The sequence below is a fragment of the Camarhynchus parvulus genome, chromosome 2, assembly GCF_901933205.1.
Source record: "Camarhynchus parvulus chromosome 2, STF_HiC, whole genome shotgun sequence".
Classification (NCBI taxonomy): Eukaryota; Metazoa; Chordata; class Aves; order Passeriformes; family Thraupidae; genus Camarhynchus; species Camarhynchus parvulus.
Genome location: NC_044572.1, coordinates 54,470,045 through 54,492,842, shown reverse-complemented (window position 1 = coordinate 54,492,842; position 22,798 = coordinate 54,470,045). Strand labels below are relative to the sequence as shown.

Genomic DNA, 22,798 nt, shown 5'->3' with positions numbered 1-22,798 from the left:
GTTGTCTGCCATGTCTTTCCATTGCTCAGAATATTTAATTCTAGTCAGAAGATGTAAAATATATATGTAACTGTGAGAATTAACCTGTTAGGTATGAGACTGAATAACTCTTTGTACTTTTTTTGGTAGGGACTTTGGATCCCAGAAGGAGAGAAGGTTAAAATTCCTGTTGCTATTAAAGAGTTGAGAGAGGCTACATCACCAAAAGCCAACAAGGAAATACTTGATGTGAGTTTTCATGTTTGTTTTCTCAAATTGCCAGTGGTCTGTGGATTTTCTTCTCTAACAACTAGAGGGGTTTCAGGAATTTGTGTGGGAAGAAATATTTTGCATCCTAAATTCAATTGTCCATGTAGGAGTTCTGCACTTTCCAGCCCAGTCTGTGAAGTGCTTTTGTATCTCTCATGAACCCAACCCAAATACAGATTTTATACTCTAAGTAGGGGTGGGGTAGCATCTAAGGAGTAGTTAGGACCATACATTTACAACTAATTCTTTTTTAAAATTCTGATATTTCAGGCCTTAAGCTGTAGCCTTCATTGTCATTATGGTGGTATAAATAAGCCAAATAACAACAGACCTAGTGATTTATGAATCCTGCAGGTTGTCATGAACTAGTTGCTTGATTAAATAGAATTAAATTAACTATAAATCCAAAATAAAATTTAAAAATGCCAGGTGTCTGGTTTCTCTGCCATAGAATGCAAGAAATTATCTCACCTTCTGACAGAAGCTTGGGATTTTTATTTTATTGTTTGGATAGAGTTCATAGCTTCAGAAAACAAGAGAAAATGCTGTGGGGCACTGATTTAGGAGTTCAGAAATGTTTGAGTTTACAGTGAATGAGATAGAGTACTAAAGACAAAATTTCCTGCACCTGGAGTTTATGAAAATCTTAACTAGATCCAAAGCCATGGAACATGCAGCACCCAGGATATACAAATTTGTGTGCAAGGAAAGGAGACTGCTGAGTGAGGAGAGTAGCACTCAGAAGTTCATTGTAACTTCAGATTTCCCATGATGTTGTGGTTCAATCTTAAGCAACAAGAAGACTATGTCTTTCTGTCTTTTTAACCTTCCCTGGTCCCAAATGGACCTGTTTGTCTGGAACTGATGGTGTTGTTAATTAAGCACACAAGTCCTTCAGCCATGGCGAAAATTGTGGTTTGTTTTTTTTTTTTTTTTTTGGTAGGGATTGAATTTAGAAGGTATTTTTTTTAACTCCAGTTTTGGCCAGCAAATGGTATTTCAGGTAGGAAGGTTCATCTCAGGTGGCTGAAGCTGGTGAAGATCTTAACAAAAAGACCATCCTTGTAGTGAGAAGTCTCAGGATAAATGTCTGTGAACAAACCACCACTTGTGCTACTGACAATATTAAAGCTTACTGGATTTTTCAAGTCACCCTGAATAAACAGTGTTATTCCAATACATTACTCTGCTTCAACAGATTGTGTGTTATGCACCATATGATTTGATAGGCATATTGCAGCAGTGCAGAAGAATTGGTGGTCCAGCTCCAAATCCATACAGGAAGCAATATCCATTTTGGTTTTAGTTTAGTTAGACTGCAGACAAGGCTCAGCCCTTCCCCAGGTCTATGTGGCCCTCATTCCTGCACCTCCCTCCCTTCACTGGCATTCCCTGCATTGAGGAACTGGCAGAGATGCTGCTCAGCTGCCTGCCCTGAGCTCTGCCTCACTGTTTGCTCTTCACAGTGATAAGGAGCATAACACAGTGTTCACAAAGGATGCTTTGGATTTAACTGCATTAAATTCCTGAAGGCATGTATCCTGGAGGAAGGATTAGTCAACAAGCCTACAGTACTTCATCCTTCCTTCAGCAGATCAAGATCACTGGACAGGGTAGTAGATGCAGGGGCTGTGTGCTCTTGAGTGCTATCAAAGTGTATTCTCTTCTAAAACAAATTTCAGTAGCAGATCCCCACATTATCTTTTCCTTTGAATTAGGATGTTTATCAAAAAGCTCTTGCTTTTCCAATCCTATTCATTTTTAGATAATTTGGTTGGTGGAACTCTGTATTTCAGAACTAAGTTTTTGAAAAAAATACAAAACTAGGGAAAGAAGCCAGAGGGATGACTCCAAAAGCACTTCTCAAAACAGATTTTTGCTACACAACCAATTTTCCAAGGTCACTGGAACCTCAAAGATAATAATGTGTAATTAAAGATGATTTGTCTTACAGAATCACTCTAGGTATAGAACAAGCACAGCAGCTTTAGCTCTTACAATCCAGGCAAGCTCTGGCTGAGTTTATTAGGGTAGGGTTAATTGAGAAGGTTGTTGTTAAATACCAAGCATACTTGGAGCAGGTCAGAGAGCACCAGAAGAGATTTCCAAGATAAACAGTTGAAACAAAGACCCACTTTAATGTCTTGGGCTACTTAGAGGGACCCACAGCCACACAATAGCTCTGTTCTGCTTTCTGCAAGGAGGGGGCAGTGGCCTGTTTTCCTCTGCAGTATCAAATGCAAGAGGCAATCAGCACTTGGACACTCTCTGAAGGCTGTGGCCCAAACGCCCACCCCGCTCCTGCAGCTTCCCAGTGCTCAGCCCCTGGGTCAGCCCCACAGGGGCTGTGCAGCAGATGGGCAGTGAGAACAGCTCCTGCTCTGCAGTCTTCCCCCCCGCCCTGCCCTGCCAAAATGAATACAATATGGATCTGAATCCCAGCAGGAAGCAAGGCATCCTTCATCATTGCAATGGCTCAGTGTGGAAGCATAGGGAAATGAAGTTGTTTTGGTCTCTGCTTATGTCTGAGTATTGGATAACAAATTTGGAAGAATCTCTAACAAATGATGCCACAAATATATACAAACTGAATAGCAGATTGTGTTCCTGCTTTATCTTTCCTTGAGCTAGGCCACACAATCAGTGCTATCCATGACAGAGGGCTGTTGGTCGATGATGTGCCCACATCATGAAGTAGGTTGACAAGCTCTTACTAAATCTGGTGGAGGTCCTATTTAACCTGTCTGTTGGGAGGCCATTTTCATTCTGAGGGCTCCAAAACAAGGATACCAAATGCAGAACTAGTACCTCAAAAGAGGCTGCATTACATCATGTTTTGCTTAGGCTGGCCCATTAAGCAACAGCACAGAGGCCAGAAAGTATTGCTTAAGAATTGGGGTTGCTTATTTCTTGAACGTCATTGCCTTAATAACTTTGTTTAATAATAGTTCTCACCAGCTATGGAGCTATGTGACATCTTTGGAACTTGCTAGATGATGAGTAAAGTGCTTTGGAATTTATTTTCTTAAGCTCTTAGAAAGAGCAGATTTGCTCTTTCCCTTGCACTATTCATGTCTTCACCATGATTTTAGGCTTTGGGGGATTACTAGCCTGAATTGCCAAGGGGTGATTAGTAGGTGCTACTTCAGATGAATCAAGATGCTGACCTGCTCATTGAATGGAAAAATTCCCATTTGTTTCCCCTTGTGTTGCTTTTCAACCAAATCCCTTTTGAAATATCTAGAAGTGACATACTGCAAATCAGACACAAAGTTAGTTAAAGAAACCAAACAACTGCAGCTCTAATTTTTTTCCCCTGGAATCTGTTCTTTGAGCTGGATTCGAGCATGGATTCGAGTATAAATACAGATCTCAAATTTCAATCTATAAGTAGTTTTTGCATACAAAAACTGTGAGATCAGGAATTTTTACCCCATGGCCATATATAATAATGTATTTGAACCAGCCTCTGAAGGGGTCTTTCCCTTCCCACAGAAGAACAAAAGAAGAGGAGGTATATTGGGTGCTGTAGATAGGTACCTAAAGCTACACAGGGTGTACCCGTATTTGAAAAAAGAGTTTTTCACATATGTATGAAAGTAAACCCCAAAATTCCAATTGACCAAAGGGTCTATAATGCTTGGGCTCCCACATTCCAAGTACCTTTCTAGTATAATTTACATTGCTATATGAGTCTAAACCAGCTTTTCCAATTGAGGGCAGTATTTTCACTGTTGTTACTTAAAGAAAAGCATTCAAGCTTCTAAAGTGGTGAACTGATTATAAATCTATTTGGTTTGACATGGAATGAAGAGCAACATGGTCAAGAAGAACATGGTCTCTTAAAGAATGAGACTGTCAGTCATGTTCTAGATGACAACTTTGACTTTCTGGGTTAGTACCAACCTTGACAGGGGAGCAGAATTCTCAAAAATACTGATTTCCAGTCAGTTTCATTCTATGGAGAAAAAAGCCATATGACACATGTTCATAAAATGTGTTGCCCTTTCAATTAGGTGCTCAAAATTATGAAATCCCATCAGCTTCCAGCTGGTGTTCAATTTCTTAATTCCTCCTTGGTCTGTAAGTTTTAATCTCCCAGGATTTTATGTCCAATGTTTGCTTGGTGTACCATAGTGAGAGACTGGCTCTTCCTTAGCATCTCAGTGATGATTTGGTGTTCAAAATCTGGACATTCCACTGAATGGAAAATAGTTAGTCCAAATAGTCAGAGTGGGAAATATGTGTATTTTGTATGTGATATGAAACACAGAGTTTGCACATAGTATTTTACCAACTTCTTGGATGACCAATTTATTTTAAAGTGCCTCCAAATATTCATGTCATGCAAAGGGAGCATTTCACGTTTCTTTTTTTGCCTTTTTTCTCAGGAAGCTTATGTGATGGCTAGTGTTGACAATCCTCATGTGTGTCGCTTGCTGGGAATCTGCCTCACTTCAACCGTTCAGCTCATCACCCAGCTGATGCCTTACGGCTGCCTCCTGGATTACATCCGGGAGCACAAGGACAACATCGGCTCTCAGTACCTCCTCAACTGGTGTGTGCAGATTGCAAAGGTAAGCAGAGCTCCAGATCAGCTAAAACTCAGAGGTCTGACAGCATGTAATTATCTGTCTCTGCAAATCTTTCTGTTTCACCACCTGGATCATGGGTATCGTATACATGGCAGTAAGCAGTTACTTTTTCTTGAACAATTTAGTATTTTCATGCTGATGAGCAGACATTAACTATTCTTCAAAATGCTTCTAGGCAGCTTAATATTATCACCTAGACATTTATGTCCAAACCAAGCACCCAGTATTGAAAGGATAATGGGATGCAAATGTGATGCAGCGCAGGCAGCAGGGAAGGCAATAGAAGAATTTGTCAATTTCCATAGCAAAATGCTGCTTCCATCAGTGGATTTCTTCAGGCTGTGTCACAGGACAGCGATGTTGAATACATCTTCTTATGTGCCTTGGAGAGTTTCATGCTGAAATCTCTGAGGCCAGGGATCAAAACTGCTGATTACCGAATCCCATCTCCGTCCTTGCTCAGGCTGGCTTTCACCAAAAGGCATTCAGGCACTCCAGAGCTATTCTGTAATTCATAAATGCTGAGCTGGGGTCTGTAATCTAACTGCAATGGCCATAAAAATCTTATTATCACACCTGGTACTGTTTGCCAAAGAGCAGCCGAGGAACTGCACTACAGCCTCTAGCCCAATATGCTGTGTTTGGATGGTGGTTAGCTATTTGCAAACATAGAAAAACAATGCAAAATCAGAAAAAAAAAAATAACTGCAATTTGTTGGAGATTCATCATATGAGATGGCAGTGTCCACACAGCATGGTTGCTTTAATGCTATTTATTTCAGGAATGCTGGTCTGCAGGAAAACCGCACACTTAAAAACTTATCGGTCCCTTGAGGCCTTGTGTACATGCTAGGCTCACCCAGACGTGGTTTGCTTTCAGGAAACATGCTGAGGACCTCAGAAATGTATCCACCAAATGTCTATAGAGCACATTTTTCATCTCAGTGTACTTTTTTTACATTTTGCTCCACAACAAGTGAAATCTAATTTATGTGTCTACTTGGGATGTGAGTTGCTTTTTTTGTGACTTTTTGTGACTCTTTTGCTTTCTTGTCTAATATCAATTACTTCTCTGTCCTGGTTTCAGTCTCTTTGGAGGGTGAACTGGAGGCTGTATTTCCCTCCTCCTCCTCCTTCTTCTCCTTGTTAATTTTTAAGGTGGCAAAATGCATCCCCAGATGGGTTTTTGGGGCATTGCTTGCCCGAGAGGTTGCCATTCACAATTGTTTGCTTTTGTTTGATTTTTTCATGGCGGTTCAACATTTGCCCACAGCAACTTCTACCCTCACCAGTGATGCCTGACCTTCAACATAACTCCTTTGTGCTACTCCACACTGGAGTTCTTCTCAAAGCACTCATAAATCTTATGTACAGCTTTTTCCCACCAATGTGTCTGGTGTTACTACTCTGATAAAGTTATGCCAGATTCTTGAACATTCTCTGACACTTTAAAAATTTACTTATGAGTGGAAAAAAGAATTGAAACAAATACATGTCTGGTAACTAATCAGCAGGAGGCAAGTTCCTTGGGAAGCTTATTTTCATTACTGTTTTCACAGCTTTGAAATAAGTTTTCTTTGCATCTTTTACAAACATTATCTTTTCCTGAGGTATGGAGTCCTCTATTCCAGGCAAGATGTTATGATAGCATAAACACTCCATGTGCAGAAACACTGTGAAGGAACTCTTTGAACACAATGGTCTCATGCTTAGTGATGAAAAATGAATTAAACTCCAGGCCTGCACACAATTAAAGATCTGCTGAACTTTCTAGCAGTTCAACATTTTCGGTGTATGGTTATGCACATGCAGGAGTCTTCAGCCATCAGCGCCCTAAACAGCTTAGTGTGACACTGATATTCTGCCTTTCAGCAGCTCTGAGTCTTATTAGCCTCTGCAGCAAGTCAATTTTAGCAGGGCATTTTTTGTCCTACTGGGGCTAGATTATGCAATTATTATTTTTTTTAAGATAGTCTGTTTTCTGTCAGCAGCTCAGAAGTTTTTGTTCCAAGAGCTCTGCTTGCTAAAGATCTATTTTTGTGATTCAGTGCACTCTCGTAGTGGCTCTGTGCCAGTTTGTTTGGGTGGTTTGTTTTGGCAACATTAGCAGTGCATGGGTGAAGTTCTGCTGAGGGACTTGGAAGGAGGATTCGATGGTGGTCCAGCTTAGAAGTGGGCTTAGGAAGAGGGTGGAGAATGGAAGGCAATTATTACCTCTAGTCCTCTGCCATCACATCAACACGAACATTTTGGTGCTAACTTTGTAGGCTAAAACTAATTTTTTATCAATTCTCTTCATAAAAATACAAGTGCACAAGCTATCACCAACAGAAATGCATGGACTGGGAATAATAGTGGATTTTGGAAAAGATATTGTAGGAAACTTGCAAATCATGAACTTTTTGATTCCATATACCAAAAGACTGGTGTTGAGGGAAAGGGGAGTAACCTCTGTGGTCAGAAACACAGCTGTTAAATTTATGCTTTAGAAGTCAAACCAGCACAATTAGTTATATTCTTCCTTGAGAGGCAGTTGTACCAAAAAAGCACGTATGCTATGGCAAATCCAGCCTAATCATGGGAGGCAGTGAAACTGGAATAACTTGCCTTTTTCAAAGAGGAGTGGAAAATGGATGCAGCTCTGAGTTCAGACTTCGAACTATTTTTTTGTTGTTGTTGTTTTCCCCCTATTTTTACCTTTGCAGTGGACTGCCTCATTGTTAGCAGAAAGAAGGCAGAGAACACTGCCTGTAATAAAACACAGTATGAGCAACTTTAAGTAATTGTCTAAATACTCTCTGTAGAGTTTGTGTGTGTACATAATGGCAGGAGATAGTTAAACTCTGTACTGTGCTCTGCAGAACTCATTGGGTTTGCACAAGTGCAGCTGAAAGAAGACTTTGTGCCTTTATTTTTAAGTTCCATCCTGATTCTGTATTTCTTGCACTAAGTTCCAAAGCAACCAGATCTACTCTACCCACTACTGCGTCTTTTTCCTTCATCACCCCGCCAGTGCCTGGACCCACAGAAGGTTCCTGCAGGGTAATAGTAACAGTCAATAATGTTACCATAGTAACCCTCATCCTCACCCTGCAATAAACATCATGTGAACAGAGAGTGCAGGTGGGATAACTCACCACGTGTTTATGGTGGTGTCTGTGGTTACCACATAGCAGCTGAGGTTTGGTGACTTGTGTGTACCAGTGAGAGCTGACCAGCAGTGCGTTACATTGCAGGGAATGAACTATCTGGAGGAACGGCGCCTGGTGCACCGTGACCTTGCTGCCAGGAATGTCCTTGTCAAGACTCCTCAACATGTGAAAATCACGGACTTTGGGCTGGCAAAGCTGCTCGGTGCAGACGAGAAGGAATATCATGCTGAGGGAGGCAAGGTAAAGCACACTGCAGAATGAATGCTGCCCATTTGCTGGTGTTTGTGCTTGCACACAAGCCTCAAACAAAGGGGGGGAAAAAGAGAGTTTGTTTTTCAAAGCTCTCAGCTGCCATCCCAGCGTGCTGCCTTTGAAGCCTGTGGAAGTCCTCTGAAATCAGCCAAAGCAGCATCAGGCCCAGTGGGACTGCAGTGGGAGCAGAGGTAGCAGAGCAGCAAATGCTTTTGAAATTCCCACCCAGAATGTCTGGGAAAATTCATCAGTGTAGCCAACACCAATAAGACTGTGCAGTTTATAAAGAGAAAGGGAATGTTGTATATTTATAGCAGAAGAAAGACCTATCAGACTTGGTTCAACACACTTTTGTGTTGTAATGCGTGCTGATGGAGAGAACATGTCCTGCTGAGAAATTAAAGAGAAGCTGCTTGCAAATATTGCAGAGGCCATAAATTGAAACCATATGAGTGTAGATCAGTCATGTAGCCTAAGACTGGATTTGTGTCCTGTTCTGATAGAAGGCTAAAAAGTAGTTATTTGACTGTTAAAAGTAGTTATTTGACTGTTATTTTTACAAAAATATTGTGAAACTGTTTAGTAAGAGATACACCTTTCTGATACACCTAGTATTCCACAGGTTTCCAAGTTTTTCACAACATATGAAAATAATAAAGGGGAACCCAAAAGTTGCCTGTTCTACCATTCAGCTGGTTCTGTTGGCTGTTTTGGTTTTTTTTCCTTCCGCAACCAAACTATTGATTTACACACCACCTGGTGGTAAATATCCCTGATAAATTTTGTGTCAGCTTCTTAAGGATTCTTTGTGAATTTTCCTAGGTTCCTATTAAATGGATGGCATTGGAGTCAATTTTACACCGGATTTACACTCATCAAAGTGATGTCTGGAGCTATGGTGAGTTTAAAATTAGTTACAATTATTGCAGATGGGTTGGAAAATTTCATGGTTTGCTGGTGACTCTATACTGGCCTTTTTACTTTGCATTGTGAGGAGAACAAGAGATCAAATATATAAATACAGTGCCCAACTTACCTATTCAACAAAGTGAAATCCCCATGAAACTGCATGTAAGTGAGGGGTAAGATGTTTCACAGAATATGCTTTGGGTAATGAGCCCTCCCCTGAAAGGGGCCACAGGTAGGAGACTCTGGTCTATTTGCTGAAGTTATGTTAAAGTTTTTCTTCAGCAGCTTCACCTGAAATATAATGGAGCTGGCAATAGAGATGGATCACTAGGAGGACTTAAAATCACTGGCCACACTATCAGTTGGCGTCAATCAGTGTAACACTGCTAAGGCCAAAAACACTTATGCTGTCCTGGTACTGAGGACAATGCTAAAAGGGAAGCAGTGTGATAACCTCCTTAGAGAATTCATTTTGTATTTGGTATAGTTCATAAAGCCTGCTTGAAAGAAAGGAGCAGAAAGGAAACTTTTCAGAGCAACCTATTGCAAAATTTCCTCCCCCATGGGCTCTTATATTCCTGGAAAATATTTAATGCAGATGGTCAGATCCTATGTCCTTTTTGAAACAGTACAGCCTCTGGTCTTCTTAATCCATTTATGTATCTTGGCACCCAAAATCTTGTTTTGTATCCTAAGCTACTGGACAGTCACAACAGCTACATCACAAGAGTCCATGGTATGTCAGCAAATGACGCTTAGGCAGCTGGTTTACACATCTTTCAAAAACTGCTTTTGCTTGTCTCCAGAGAGATTGTTTTCAAACAAAAAGAGAACTTCCATTTTTAAAACCACTTGCTATGTTGGAGTTGGGAGACAGTAACCTGCATTTCCTTTCTGTGGGGCCAGGAAGCCTGTAGAATGTTCAACACTGATATATTAGCTGAGATTTAAAAAAAAAAAAAAGGAAGAAAGCAAAACCTTAAATGGAAGCAGGATTATTTTGAAGTGTTATATATAATCTCTTTATAAAATCATGGCAGAAAATGGTTTCTCAGGTTGGGGTTCTGGCAAAATGGTGCTTCCAGGAGACCCCTCTCTGCTTGCTACTTCTCCACACCTATACAGAGCAGTCCAGCTCCTGGCAGTTTCTTTCATGATCTTCTCTTCCCACTCTGCAGGTGTGACAGTTTGGGAGCTGATGACATTTGGTTCCAAGCCATATGAAGGGATTCCTGCCAGTGAGATCTCCTCTGTGCTGGAGAAGGGCGAGCGTTTGCCGCAGCCGCCCATCTGTACCATCGACGTGTACATGATCATGGTCAAATGTGAGTTCACACCTGGGCTTGTGGCCTCTCACAATCTGAACTGAATAAGTAACTCAGCTGCTTTTTATGCTGCCTTCCTGGTAATGGCACAGAAACAGGGTTGTGTGAAAAGAGTGGTGACACCAGAGTGTGTTCCCACACCTTGAGCTTTACCTAGGAGCATGGGATGTGGCTTCATGAGTCACCCATTCAACCAACTAAGGTTTTTTCACCATTCACAGCACTGACTGATATTGTCAATTTTTTTAAACCTATATGGTCAGAGACTATAAATTAGCATGACACCAACCTCTTTGCCTCATACTCTGGTTTTGTAAGCCTGGGAAATAAAATCAGCACTGCCTTCTTCTCCAAGCTCCCCCTTGGTTCAGTAATGTGCTTCCCACTGCAAGCACACAGGTGGATTATTACTAAAGGAACTGTCAGGAATGCAGGCACAATCATAAAGTTAGATACATATGAGGATTTAGAGTGCCTTTTCAAATTTCTTCCTCATTTTTGGCTGGTCCCTATTTGGCATGGAGCTGTTGCAGTATAGTAGCTCAAGAGCTACTATAGAGGGTTTTTGAAGCACTTTTTGGCAGTTTAGGACATGTCAAAGGGCTTCTGAGCTTCAAACCCCCTTTCATCTATATCATCTACTAAATGTTAGATTACTACCTGCTTCCTGAACATCTCTAGGCCATAACTGGGACATCCCTGCTCACTGCTGTGAGGATGTGATAAGCAGCCCACTAGGTGGCATTTAAGACCTTCTCACTGGAGCAACATGTACCTGTTCCTGAAACAGGAGCCATGAACATTCTGTAGTGCAGCACTTTTGGGGAATCCTAGAGCACACACATATTGCTGTGGTGGGACAAGCATCACACTAGGTGAGCCTGAGCCTGTGCTCAGCAGAGCAACAGGAACTGCATCCAGAAGTGTGAGTACCTAGCCTGGGAAGTACCCAGACCCCAAAGAAATGTCCTAGAAACTCCTCCTCAGAGATTCTGAACCCTACTGACACCTCAGCCCCTATCTTTCCTTAGGGTCAGTCCAGGTGTAGAAAGGAGGCATTTTGCCAGGCACCTAATCTGGTACCTGTTGCTTGTAAAACACAGCCAAAGGAGTGTCCCCATCCTTTCCATGCCATTATACTGAATTTAAATGCAAGAGTGTGAGGATCAGGGGGCTGAGCCTTCCTCCTGGCACAGGACTCAGTTGCAGATATTTTGCTGCTCTGATCACCTCATGTTTGCAGGCTACAGTGCAGACCCTATTGAAGCTTTGCCGTTCTATCTAAAGGAATTCAGGACTCCCAGTCACCTCTTTTATAATCAGAAAGTATAATCTGAAATGTTCAAAGTAATTGCAAAATGATTACTAATTTTTAAATTTAAAAACCAGCATTTAAATATAGGCAACTTAGAGATAAAGTCAGAAACAGTAGATTCTACTCCTGCAAGAATAGTGAACTCCCAAACACTCAGTTTTGTCTAATAGCAAGAAGCGTTTCTTTTTGAATTAGTGGGGAATGATATTTCTTGCATGGTAAAAAGTCACTGGAAATGATGAGATTTTGTCTAACGTGGATCTTTGTCTAATGCAGATTTCAGAAGGCATATTACCATTTCATTTTTGCATTAATATAGATAGGCTGCTTCTTCTGAGTTCCTCTAGACATACTAATCTTGACCTTTATTATTTTTAATTTTAAACACAAGAGTCTCTAGATCAGCTCATCTGTTAGTTGATTACAGAAAATGTGGGTTTCCTAACTAATATCACATCTAAAACCTCCAGTATCTGTACTTGAAATCTCTTCTAGCATTGATCCAAACTAAGCTGTAAGGACTTACTTTTGTTGAAGTCAGTTTACTAATTAAATACAGCTTAGTTGCAGTAATCTTTCAATATGTCTCCAGTGAGGATGTTTTGTATTTTAGAAGACATCTGGTACAGAGGGAGGCTTCTGCTGTAAGCCTCCCAGGACTTCATGAAGCAGTCCAGTGACTGTCAGACAGCAAATCCTGGTACTGCAGGCACCCACTGGTGTTAGTTTGCTTCCTCTCCTTCAAGAGCCATTTTCAAAGCAATCTAATTGGGATTATCCCTCAGGTGAGACCTGCCTGCCCACGTGGATGTAGCCTCAGCCTGAAGCTTTTCCAATGTGGTGCTTGATTTCCATCTTCCCAAAACTGCCAAGATCTGCATTTTAAATGATGAAATTCACACCCATGGCTGGTGAATTAACTTTTATGGTGGTCCCTTAGGGGTAACTCCTTTCTTTGTTCCACACATGGCACTGCTTTTTTTGCTGTTATATTTTATTTTAGACTCTGTGTTTGATCACCAAGACAATTTTGTTTGTGCATTGCTTTTCCTGCAGGCTGGATGATCGATGCAGACAGCCGTCCCAAGTTTCGTGAGCTGATAGCTGAATTCTCAAAAATGGCCCGTGACCCTCCACGCTATCTTGTTATACAGGTACTAACCACAGTGGTGGGAAGACCTCTGATGGGCACTTCTTCTGAGGCCCAAAGTAACTGGTAATGCATATGAGAACATATGATATGGATAACTGAAGGCCAGATTTGTTGTTGCTTTCCAGATTTTAAGTCACTCAGCTAGAGCCACAAACAAAATGTCAAGACCGGTCACTATTTTCTTAGTACTGGTCTCAGTCTAGGACCAGAAACAGGCCATGAGAAGAAAACAGAGTTTGATCCTCTTCAAAATGCAGTTATTTCACAGCAGCATGGACTGAGATTGCAGGCCTAGGTTCCCCTGAACCCTAGGTAAATTTGGTTAAACACACAGATCTCTGAATGGGCCATTTACTTAAACATTGGAGTTGCCCTGTGGGTCCCTTCCAACTCAGAATATTCTGTGAATCTGTGAATCAAGATTTTGCATCTTGTGCCTCTTGTTAAATTACTTTGTCTCAGAGAGAAGGGGAGAATGAGGGCTTGAAAGGAGTCTGCAAATCTTGTCTCATGCTGACTTTTTCAACAGGGAGATGATAGGATGCACCTGCCCAGCCCTACGGACTCCAAGTTCTATCGCACGCTGATGGAGGAGGAGGACATGGAGGACATAGTGGATGCAGATGAGTACCTCGTGCCACACCAGGGCTTTTTCAACAGCCCTTCAACGTCTCGCACTCCTCTCTTGAGTTCATTGGTATGAAAATTTTCCACTGTGGAAATATGACATGAAATTTTAAGAGTGAACTGCTTCTTATAATGTCTGTATTTTCTTTCTCTGTCTTTTAAGAGTGCTACCAGCAACAACTCTGCTACGACCTGCATTGACAGGAACGGGGTAAGTGGAATGACCTTTAATAATGAAGTAAATCCTCCTATGTGGATCAGCTTCTATAAATCAGTCCCTTTAATATTGTTTTTCTCTACTTTCATCCTAGCAGGGGCACCCTGTGCGGGAAGACAGCTTTGTCCAGAGGTATAGCTCAGACCCAACAGGTGCTTTCTTGGAGGACAGCTTAGATGACAGCTTCCTACCAGCCCCAGGTGAGTATTTTTCCTGGTTTTGCATCCCACGGCCACTCATTCACAAGCCCTTTGCTTGCAAATATAATCATTTTCCTTCCTTTTCTGTAGAAATCAAGCAATTCAAATGCTTTCTACCCTTCTGGCTCAGTAAATGGGAGTGGAAAAGTGTTCACATACCATTTTCCTAGCCTTTATCTGTCTGCTTCTAACCATTTCTCATTTCAGTTCCCTCATGAGCCAGATTCCTTATGTTAGCCATGTGTGCCATCTAGGCAGGGAGTTTGCATGTGTGGTTATATGTTTAAAGCTTTCTACTTGAGAAAATAGCCTCTAAAAATTTGGTTTCATTTTTTTTACCATTTCAAGAATATAAAGAGCTTTATGGCTGTCTCATTGCTTTCAGAACTTAATCCACAGAAGGCAATTCATGGTTTCACATGGACTTACAGTGTAGGCAGCCAGAGAGAGAGCCAGTGAGCACTGAGGGAGATGGGGCTGGATAGGGCAGTGATGATGCTTTGTGTCCTTAAAAAATCCCAACCAACCATTCCAAGAATATGCCATAGCTAAAAAGGGTGAAAGGCCCTGCAAGGAATAGCACTGATGTGAAATGTGGAGTCACTGTTACTGCCAGTCCTGTATTTTCTAGGCATTTTCTTAATCTCTAAACATTTTTTCCAGGGAAACAGCTTCTGGCAGCTAACCTCCTAAACTGCCATTTCAGAACACTATCTGGGACACAGCCACCCACACGCCACTAAAATCAGCAGTAGCTATCTCACTGTCTCATGGTCCAAGCCATCTTTCTGCTGGTTGGCAAACAAAATTCTTGAAGGTGAACCTCTTGGCAGCATGTTTGGTGCCCCAGAGTGGCAGTCCCTGCCTTTGGCTCTTTTCCACTCTGGGAAATTCAGAGACGTGCCATGTGCAAAGACCAAGTGGCAGCTGGGTTGAAACTAAATGTCAAGTGACACAAATGTCTGCATTAATTTTATACCTTCCTTTTCATTCCTCCTCATTTTAATTTTCTTTTTATTCTAGAGTATGTAAACCAATTGGTGCCTAAGAAAGCATCTGCCTCAGCAGTACAGAATCCAATCTACAACAACTTCTCTCTCACAGCAAACTCAAAGGTCCCCACAGACTCCAGCTACCAGAATTCACACAGCACAGCTGTGGACAACCCTGAGTATCTCAACACCAACCAGTCTCCCCTGACCAAGACAGTCTTTGAGAGCTCTCCCTACTGGATCCAGGCGGGCAACCACCAAATGAACCTGGACAATCCTGACTACCAGCAGGACTTCTTACCGAAGGAAACCAAATCTAATGGTGTCTTGAAAGTTCCAGCAGCAGAAAACCCAGAGTACTTGAGGGTAGCAGCACCAAAAAGCGAATACATTGAAGCCTCAGCATGACCATAGAGAATTTCTTCTTGCAGCAAGGCAAGCTGGATAAGTGAACTGTTGACTGCTGCAAGAGTGGACTCTGGCTCAGAGCAAATGGCAACGACAATGCATCAAAAAGCACCTCTGCTTTTCAGCATGGGGCTTTGAAACTGCAAAGCCTGTCTGATGGTAGTTTGGGTCTTTCCATGGCCATTTCCATGTAATAACCGAGGCCCATAGCCTGCGCTCAGATGCATGTTGGGATGGAGCAGGATCTTCCTGGACTGAAGAAATATGGATGCATAACTTTCATTTTCAAATGGTAGCATGGTAAAAAGCCACTCTGGGATGAACTCGAGAACTGTACACATTGTACAGTCAAATTCCTTTCTACATTCTGTATTTTTATAAATGTTTCTAACAGAAGTTTTGGATCTTTTACAAGATCAGATACTTGTACTGCTCATCTGCTAAGTGTTGCTCAGATCACCAGCAGGGAAAAGAATTATGTTCCAAATCTCCTGGAACTGAAACTGTTATTCCAAACCACCAGATTTTTACAAATTGGCTCCATATACTGCCTTTTGGCCCAAAGGTGAGAAGTGCATCTGAGGGACATATGGGCGATTCTGCCCAGGGCAGTATGGAGTGGATTGGTCTGGGGAAAACTAGCACAAGGAGCAAAATGGCACAATGCATCACCTGCTGACCACTACTGCTACAAACTGACAAGAGGAACACGCCTCCAAGTCACCTATACATGATTATAAAGTGCTCACTAGTCTGTTTTCTGATGGTCAAACCCAAGACTTTTTTTTGTTCTGAACCCTTATGCAGCTTGTTGCAAAGGGTTGTCAAAATGCCTTTCTTTTTCAACAAAACTGTTAAAGATGTTGCTGTAACTGAAAAATGAAGTGTCAGATAATGTTTAACAGACTTCAATTAAATGTCAAGGAAATGCAAATAGTGGCAAATTGGAGCACTCACAAGACAGACTGGAAGAACTATACTAAATTAAGCTTGACTAAGGCAAGAAACACAGGTAGTTCTGGCCAAGCAGCTTTATTTCCCATTTTAAAGGGACTCAAAGCAGAAATAATTTTCCCTTATACATTTGGCAAAGAAAAGGGGTACTATCTAAGCAGTACATTTCACTCACTTCAGGGCAAAATACTACCAATTGTTGATAGTAGGCTGGGGCTAGTTACATGTCCCTTTGGAGTTACTATTCTGGCAATGCAGGAGGAACACTAAGAATGAATTAAGGAAAGAAAGAATAATCTAGAGTGATGGAAAATATTATCTCCTTCTTCTGAAGCACAGGGTTACCTATGGCTTCTTTGAAATATGCAGCATCATCTTCTGGTTATTAGTGTGGTATAGGCAGGCAAGGCAAGGCTAAGATCTTGGCTTGACAGTATAAATCAGTGACAGCAGCAAAAGTAGCTACTCTTTCCAGTGACCCATAAAATTATTCCATCACTAACATTTCTTATGAATGTAGGAGGAATAAAGTGCCTAAAGTGTGAATTTAGTCAGTCCTTTAGATGCATCCCACCAGCAGCTTGGGAGTGCTATTTTAATCAAACCACTAGATCTGAAAGCAAATTCTCATTTGGGGACAAAGGCTCTTAACTAGTTGAATGTTGACAACTTGCTTGAGGGTAGCATAAGCAGCTGACTTGGAGAGGATCTGTAGTCTGTATTAAGTGGCAAGAAATAGTCATATTTATGTTGCTGCTGTGTTTAGAACACATCATTATGTGTTTTAATTTAGGTATTCCATCTGAAGTCCAGGATCAAGCAGCAAATCCTTAGAGCACTGTTTTTACAGATTTACTGAGGAAAGGAGACCTTCAGTCACATGAAATGAGCCCTTTTTTAAGTAACATGCATTAGCAGTTTATATGTGTACAGCTCATGCATCCCACTACAGTACAGGGTGAAGTGGCATGTTGGGTCAGAATCCAGAGATTGTTCTGTTTAGTAGATGTGTCTCACCATGACCAAGTCCCAGACGCAGCAGTGTGGAAGATGCAATATTTGACTTGGATTATCAGTGGCTTTTATTTAAAACAGTAACCAAAATTCAGTTCCCACGTCCAATTAGCAGCAGATTTCTCCTTGCATTCCTGGGAGCAGATTTGTTGTGTTGCTCTCACAAGTGTGTAACCTGTGCACACAGGCAGTGCTGCTTTTCCCCACCCACTGCCCTGGCAGAAATGTACATAAAACTAAAAAAAGTTCTTAACAGAATTCACAGATAATTTTTCAATTTGCTGAAGATGTTATGTCTCCAAGCAGAACACTAGAAAATCACATAGTGCATGTTCTCTCACAGAATCTTTCAAACACTACTGCACAAAGGAATTTACTGATTTTAATCTGTTTAATCTGTTAGCTAAAACAGGAAAGCTTCTGAGAAATAGTATTATGTATCACCAGCATTATGTAGCATGAATAGAGGTTAATGCTTGCCCTTTTAAAACAATTCAGGAGGGATTCAGTAGCAACTCATTGCTAGAAACAAGGAGATTCACGTAAAAATTAAGCAATCTAAATTTGAAAGAACCTCTCTTTGAATGTGATGTTTTTGATGAAAAAAGTAGGAAGGAGGATGTAGGACCACAAACTCTTGATACAAATGTAGATTCCAGATTGGCAGGATTAACTCTGTATTGTGAAGTATTTTTGGTAAATGGCATCTTGTAAGCCGTGATTTGTAAGTTGGCAGCTCAGTAATGATTCAAAAGCCAGCAAAAAATAAGAACTAGGTAGTGCCTGCAGGGGCAGACACATTGGCACAGGGAGCAGATGGGACTGTGCAGTGAATGGCTGTGGCTGGAAGAACAGGTGCTGTGCAGGGTGATGCTCACAGGTAACAGATAATACCAATATACCAAATAATTTCCACCAGGATTAGGAAAAAACCAAAACAACAAAACACAAGTAAGCAGCAGAAATGCCCTGGTTTTCCCGCAGCAAGGAGACCCCAGCAGATTGTGTGTGCTCATACAGGAGACCATGGTTAAGCAGCATAAATCAACATCCAGAAATAACTTGAAGGGTCAGCTGGAGGTGTGGGTAGAAAAAGCTGATTTTAAAGACACAGCTAAATAGAGAAATGTAGCATTCCAAAGCCTCTTCTGAAAGCTGACAGTCTTACCACTTGAGAAAGATAAAATTTCCCTTTTTACTGTACTTCTCATGGAAGACCAAATAAAACACTCAAAGTTAGTCCTTAGCATCTATCATAAAGCTGTAGTTACTACAGAACTCCTTTTGCAATAATAATTTAGGACTTTTACTAACTTCTAAATGTATGAAAATGTAAGTTGAGAGTCTTCATCTTTGTTTGATCTTTCCCAGTGACTGGGTGCAGTGTCAGCGCACTTGATTTCATTGTGGGCCTTGGGTTGTTTTCTTCTGCTGCAAAGGGAGTTGATCTGGGAAATTTTCTTCGTGTTGCAATTGATTTTGTAAAGTAAATTCATCCAGGGCCCAGGGGCTTGCTTTTGTTCCTAGCTGACAGTCAACACTGAAGCAAGCTTTTTTAGAGAGAGCAGTTGGAACGAGATGGTGGTTTCTGGAATGCCGCAGGGTGATGCCCCATCCCACCAACCTCACCAAGACTTGAAGCCTGCCTTAGCATTAGGAAATGTGGTCCTGTGGTTTGTTTGAAAGGAAGGGACTTGTATAGGGAGAGTAATGCCAGGGAAGGGCTGCAGCTGACCAGTCCATACCAGAGAGAGCTGCTGAGTTTGCACAGGGACATCACTGAGGCCACTGGCTGTTCTGCAGGTACAGGCTGCTGTCCCTGAACCCAGCTTGATGTGAAGGAGGTTGCAGAGATTGCTTGTGCCAAAACCAATGTACGTGGCATTTGTATTACGGGGGGTATCTCTTCCCTGGGGGATGTATTTAGAGTTACAACAATGTCGCAGGATCCCAAACAGCTTGAAGAAATCCCATCACAAGGTGCCTGGGGTGTTCTTGGTCTGTCTGCAGGTGCTCCAGGGTGTCAAGAAGAAACTTTGCATTTCCAGACAAGTGCTCGTTTTTCACATTCACGGTTCCACATTTTCTGTTAGTATGACCACTGCCTGTCAAATAAGCAGTTACAGTACTCTGGCCATTGTTTCCCCCAAAGTTTCTCTATAAGAAAACACTTGAATCAGGACAAAGTATGAAAATGTACCTGTGTCCTCGTCCTTGGTGGAAACTGTATACTCATGAAATGTCAGACTGTGTATAACACTTAGCAAGACTGCTTTGTAATGTTTTATCACCACTGGTTCAAATTTTTATATTGGGATCCCATTTTCTAGCTTTCTTCTTATAAGTGTCCCCTCTTTGTTCTGACATACAGCTTTCAAGAAGCCTTTTTAAATAATAAAAAATAGAAAAAAAAGTTTATACAAAAGAAAAACTTGACACCTTCAAGTAGCTTGTTAAATGGGCTGCATTAGGACCAAAGATGTAACGTCTTGTTTTCTTGCTTTAAAGGAATAAGGTATTGATCACCACTTCCACAGCCTCTTCTTATAGAGAAGAGCTACAGAGCTGCACCCTTCATTGGGGCAGGGTCAGACCTCCACTGAGCAAAGAGAGCTTGGCAGGAGGGTGAGGCCTGTCCATAGAAAACCAAACTGAATATCAGGACCATGTATCACTTCAGGGCCAAACTTACAACCTCCACTTTGTATTGCACTTAATGCAATATCTAAATGGAGACACAGCCAATGAAAAAAGAAGCAAATAAATGATATTTTGGCTCAGTATCAGGAAAAAATACGATGATGTGAAGATGAGGCATGATAAAATAACTTCTTTGTATGAGGAAGTGTGTAGGCAGGCAGTGAGACTTTAAACCAGTAACACTTTTGGTTATGTATTACTTTAATTATGCAGGGGAGTTGAAATCACAGAGTTTCCATGATATGCTTTGCTTTCTGCCATGTCTCTTGCCTACATTTGATGTCTGTTGTAGGCAGATCACCACCTCTATCACCATGGCCGTGTGGACTGAGAATTGTGAGTTGGTGCAAGCCCTTCTTTTTTTGAAGGGAGAGAAAAGTGCAGCCCTAGCTGGCTGTCCCACGGCTAGTAGTCAAGCTAAGCCCTCAACAGCATCCAAAAATGGGTTTCCCAAGGGGAAAAAATTGGCAACTGAAGACCTACCTGGCAAAAGACACAGCACTTGTTGCGCTGATGAAGTCAGCAGTCAGAATGCTGAGCACCTTCAGCGAAGATTTGGGGCTGGGGCTTCATCAATTTTGCTGTCATCTTCTAACATGGTGCAGATGGGGCAGCACAGGTCCCATGGTCTCTTTCTATCTCTCGCCTTGAAGTAATGGATTTTTCTGATTAATAAGGTGTAAACCAGGAATCAAAAAAAAAAAAAAAACCAGCCCTGAAATCAAAAATGCCTCTAACAACTGGACTGGTAGAAGGTGTTGTTCCTACGCAGCCAATAGAGTACATAATTTCCAGTCAGGCTGGAATTTATCCAGACTCTTCTCCTTACCTCCTATAAGCTAGCTGGAGAGTGTGCATTTGCAACCACCATCAATGTTATCCTCATATTTTATTAAAGGGAATAATCAAAGTGGTTGTCTACAATGGTAGGAGGCTTGGCTCACATACCTATGTTCCCTTTTTAATCCTACATTCCTAATAGTGTTCTCCTTGAAATTAATGGGATGTTGAAATTGATTACACTGAGAGTATAAAACAAGGCTAATGTTGAGTGATTTTTGAAAATCCCTCACAATAATCAGAGATCCTATGGATCCATTGCCCATTTTAGGCTGCTTTTTACTGATGCAATCAACCGAATATAAGGTATGATGACTTGGTTTTAATAAACTGTCAAGCAATATATCCACAGATACAGATGGTACCCTCAGAGCATTGTAAAGTTACTCAACTATGAAAGCACTATTTGTAAAATAAGAAACTCTTGACTTTTATATGGTTTAATGGTTTATACTGTTGATCAAAGATTGTTTGTATATGAGCGATGAAAAAATTAGGTGTATATTATTCTTTTTAATTGTTTTTAATTTTTGGAGGACTTTTATTGTAATATACTGTTGCATTTGGGGGGAACAAAAAGCAGTGGCTAGCTTGTAGCTTGTAGCCAGAGGAGAACTCACAGTAAGGGTTCTTTATTGATGGACTTAGATTTTTTTTTCTGATAAAATTTGTCACCTTGGGGATTTATCCAGAGCTTAGTGAAGCTATTTACAGCACTCTTTCCTCTCTTCAAGACTCTTTGGCTCTCTGCATGCACAGTGCTGGAGTTTCATAATGTGAGCAATAATACAGGCAACCCTTGTGACCAGTGGAAGTGCAATATGAAAGCCCAGGTGCTGCTTATCAGGGCCTAAAAAAAGCTGCTCTTTTATGTGTCAGGTTCCCACTTCACTTCCATGACAAGAGCAGAAGCAGAGTGAAAGCAATCCCTCAAAGGCTGATCCATGTGGCATATGAAGCGATAGTGTTGGCCATTTGTAAAGTGCATAGCTAAGGCAAAATAAAGTCTCAACCAGAGTCACACTGATGACTTGAATTGTACTATACAAGGCAGGAGGCGAAATTGTGTTAGCAAAGGCTGAGCCAAATGAAGCCCCAGTGTACCCTGAGTATGGGTGTGTAATATCCAACTGGTGGGACATGTGGCTGACAAAGATTAAAGGAATTGCAGAGTCTTCAACATAACAGAGCAAAGTACACTGCATTGGCAAGACAGTAAAGAAGAGAGGAGCTGGAACTGTCAGTGTGCATTCAGCCTGGATAGCTCCCTGGTATCACAATTAGTAAATGAAATAATTTTTGTCTTTATAGATTAATTTTGTACACAGAAAAAAAAAAGCCACAATAGCACCTTTCTCATTTTCATCTTTCCATCCAGACCCTTCCAGTACATAGGCTGCATGTTTTACCAGCTCAACCTATTTTATGCAGAAATTATGTAGTCTTAATCTTCATATTACTGGTTCTCAAAAATGTCTAATGCGTATTAATGCATGATATTTTTATTTTAATAAAAGTAATTAAATAAATATTTGCTCTCTTGGTGCATTATTTCCTTCCCCCCTGCTTTGAAATCAGCTGGCTTGATAAGATTCTAGATAAGTTATATTGCTCTGAAGAAGAATAATTAGTATTAAGAAGAAAATTGAAATATACATTGTACATCTATGCACCTCCTCTGAAGATCAGAAAGCAACTTGTAGATTTAAAAGTCCTTATCAGACAGGAAACTGCTGTTGTCTGTATCTGACAGAGGCAGAGCAATGCCTCTGCATTTACCCCAGAGGGGTTAGGACCCTGACTTGCTAAATCCCACTTTCAAAGCACCAGAAGAGAGGAACTTAAAATGAAGAGTGATATAAGTATAGAAAAGCGTGGGTGTTTAAGAAGGATGAG

The 22,798-nt window shown here is 41.2% G+C and overlaps 1 protein-coding gene across 2 annotated transcripts in view; it reads left to right on the top strand.

The window, feature by feature from the left end:
- Nucleotides 1-22,381, top strand: part of EGFR (epidermal growth factor receptor) — a 158,235-nt gene extending 135,854 nt beyond the window's left edge. Inside the window, exons 19-28 of one of the 2 annotated variants that reach the window (XM_030943703.1) lie at nt 130-228; nt 4,641-4,826; nt 8,081-8,236; nt 9,071-9,146; nt 10,336-10,482; nt 12,854-12,951; nt 13,480-13,647; nt 13,741-13,788; nt 13,892-13,994; nt 15,018-22,381. In XM_030943703.1, coding sequence (XP_030799563.1) covers nt 130-228; nt 4,641-4,826; nt 8,081-8,236; nt 9,071-9,146; nt 10,336-10,482; nt 12,854-12,951; nt 13,480-13,647; nt 13,741-13,788; nt 13,892-13,994; nt 15,018-15,394 — 1,458 coding nt within the window. In that variant the 3' untranslated portion in view covers nt 15,395-22,381. Of the gene's footprint in view, nt 1-129; nt 229-4,640; nt 4,827-8,080; nt 8,237-9,070; nt 9,147-10,335; nt 10,483-12,853; nt 12,952-13,479; nt 13,648-13,740; nt 13,789-13,888; nt 13,995-15,017 lie in introns of both variants that reach the window. The other variant, XM_030943702.1, reaches the window with a different exon arrangement.
- The last annotated feature ends 417 nt before the right edge of the window (nt 22,382-22,798 follow it).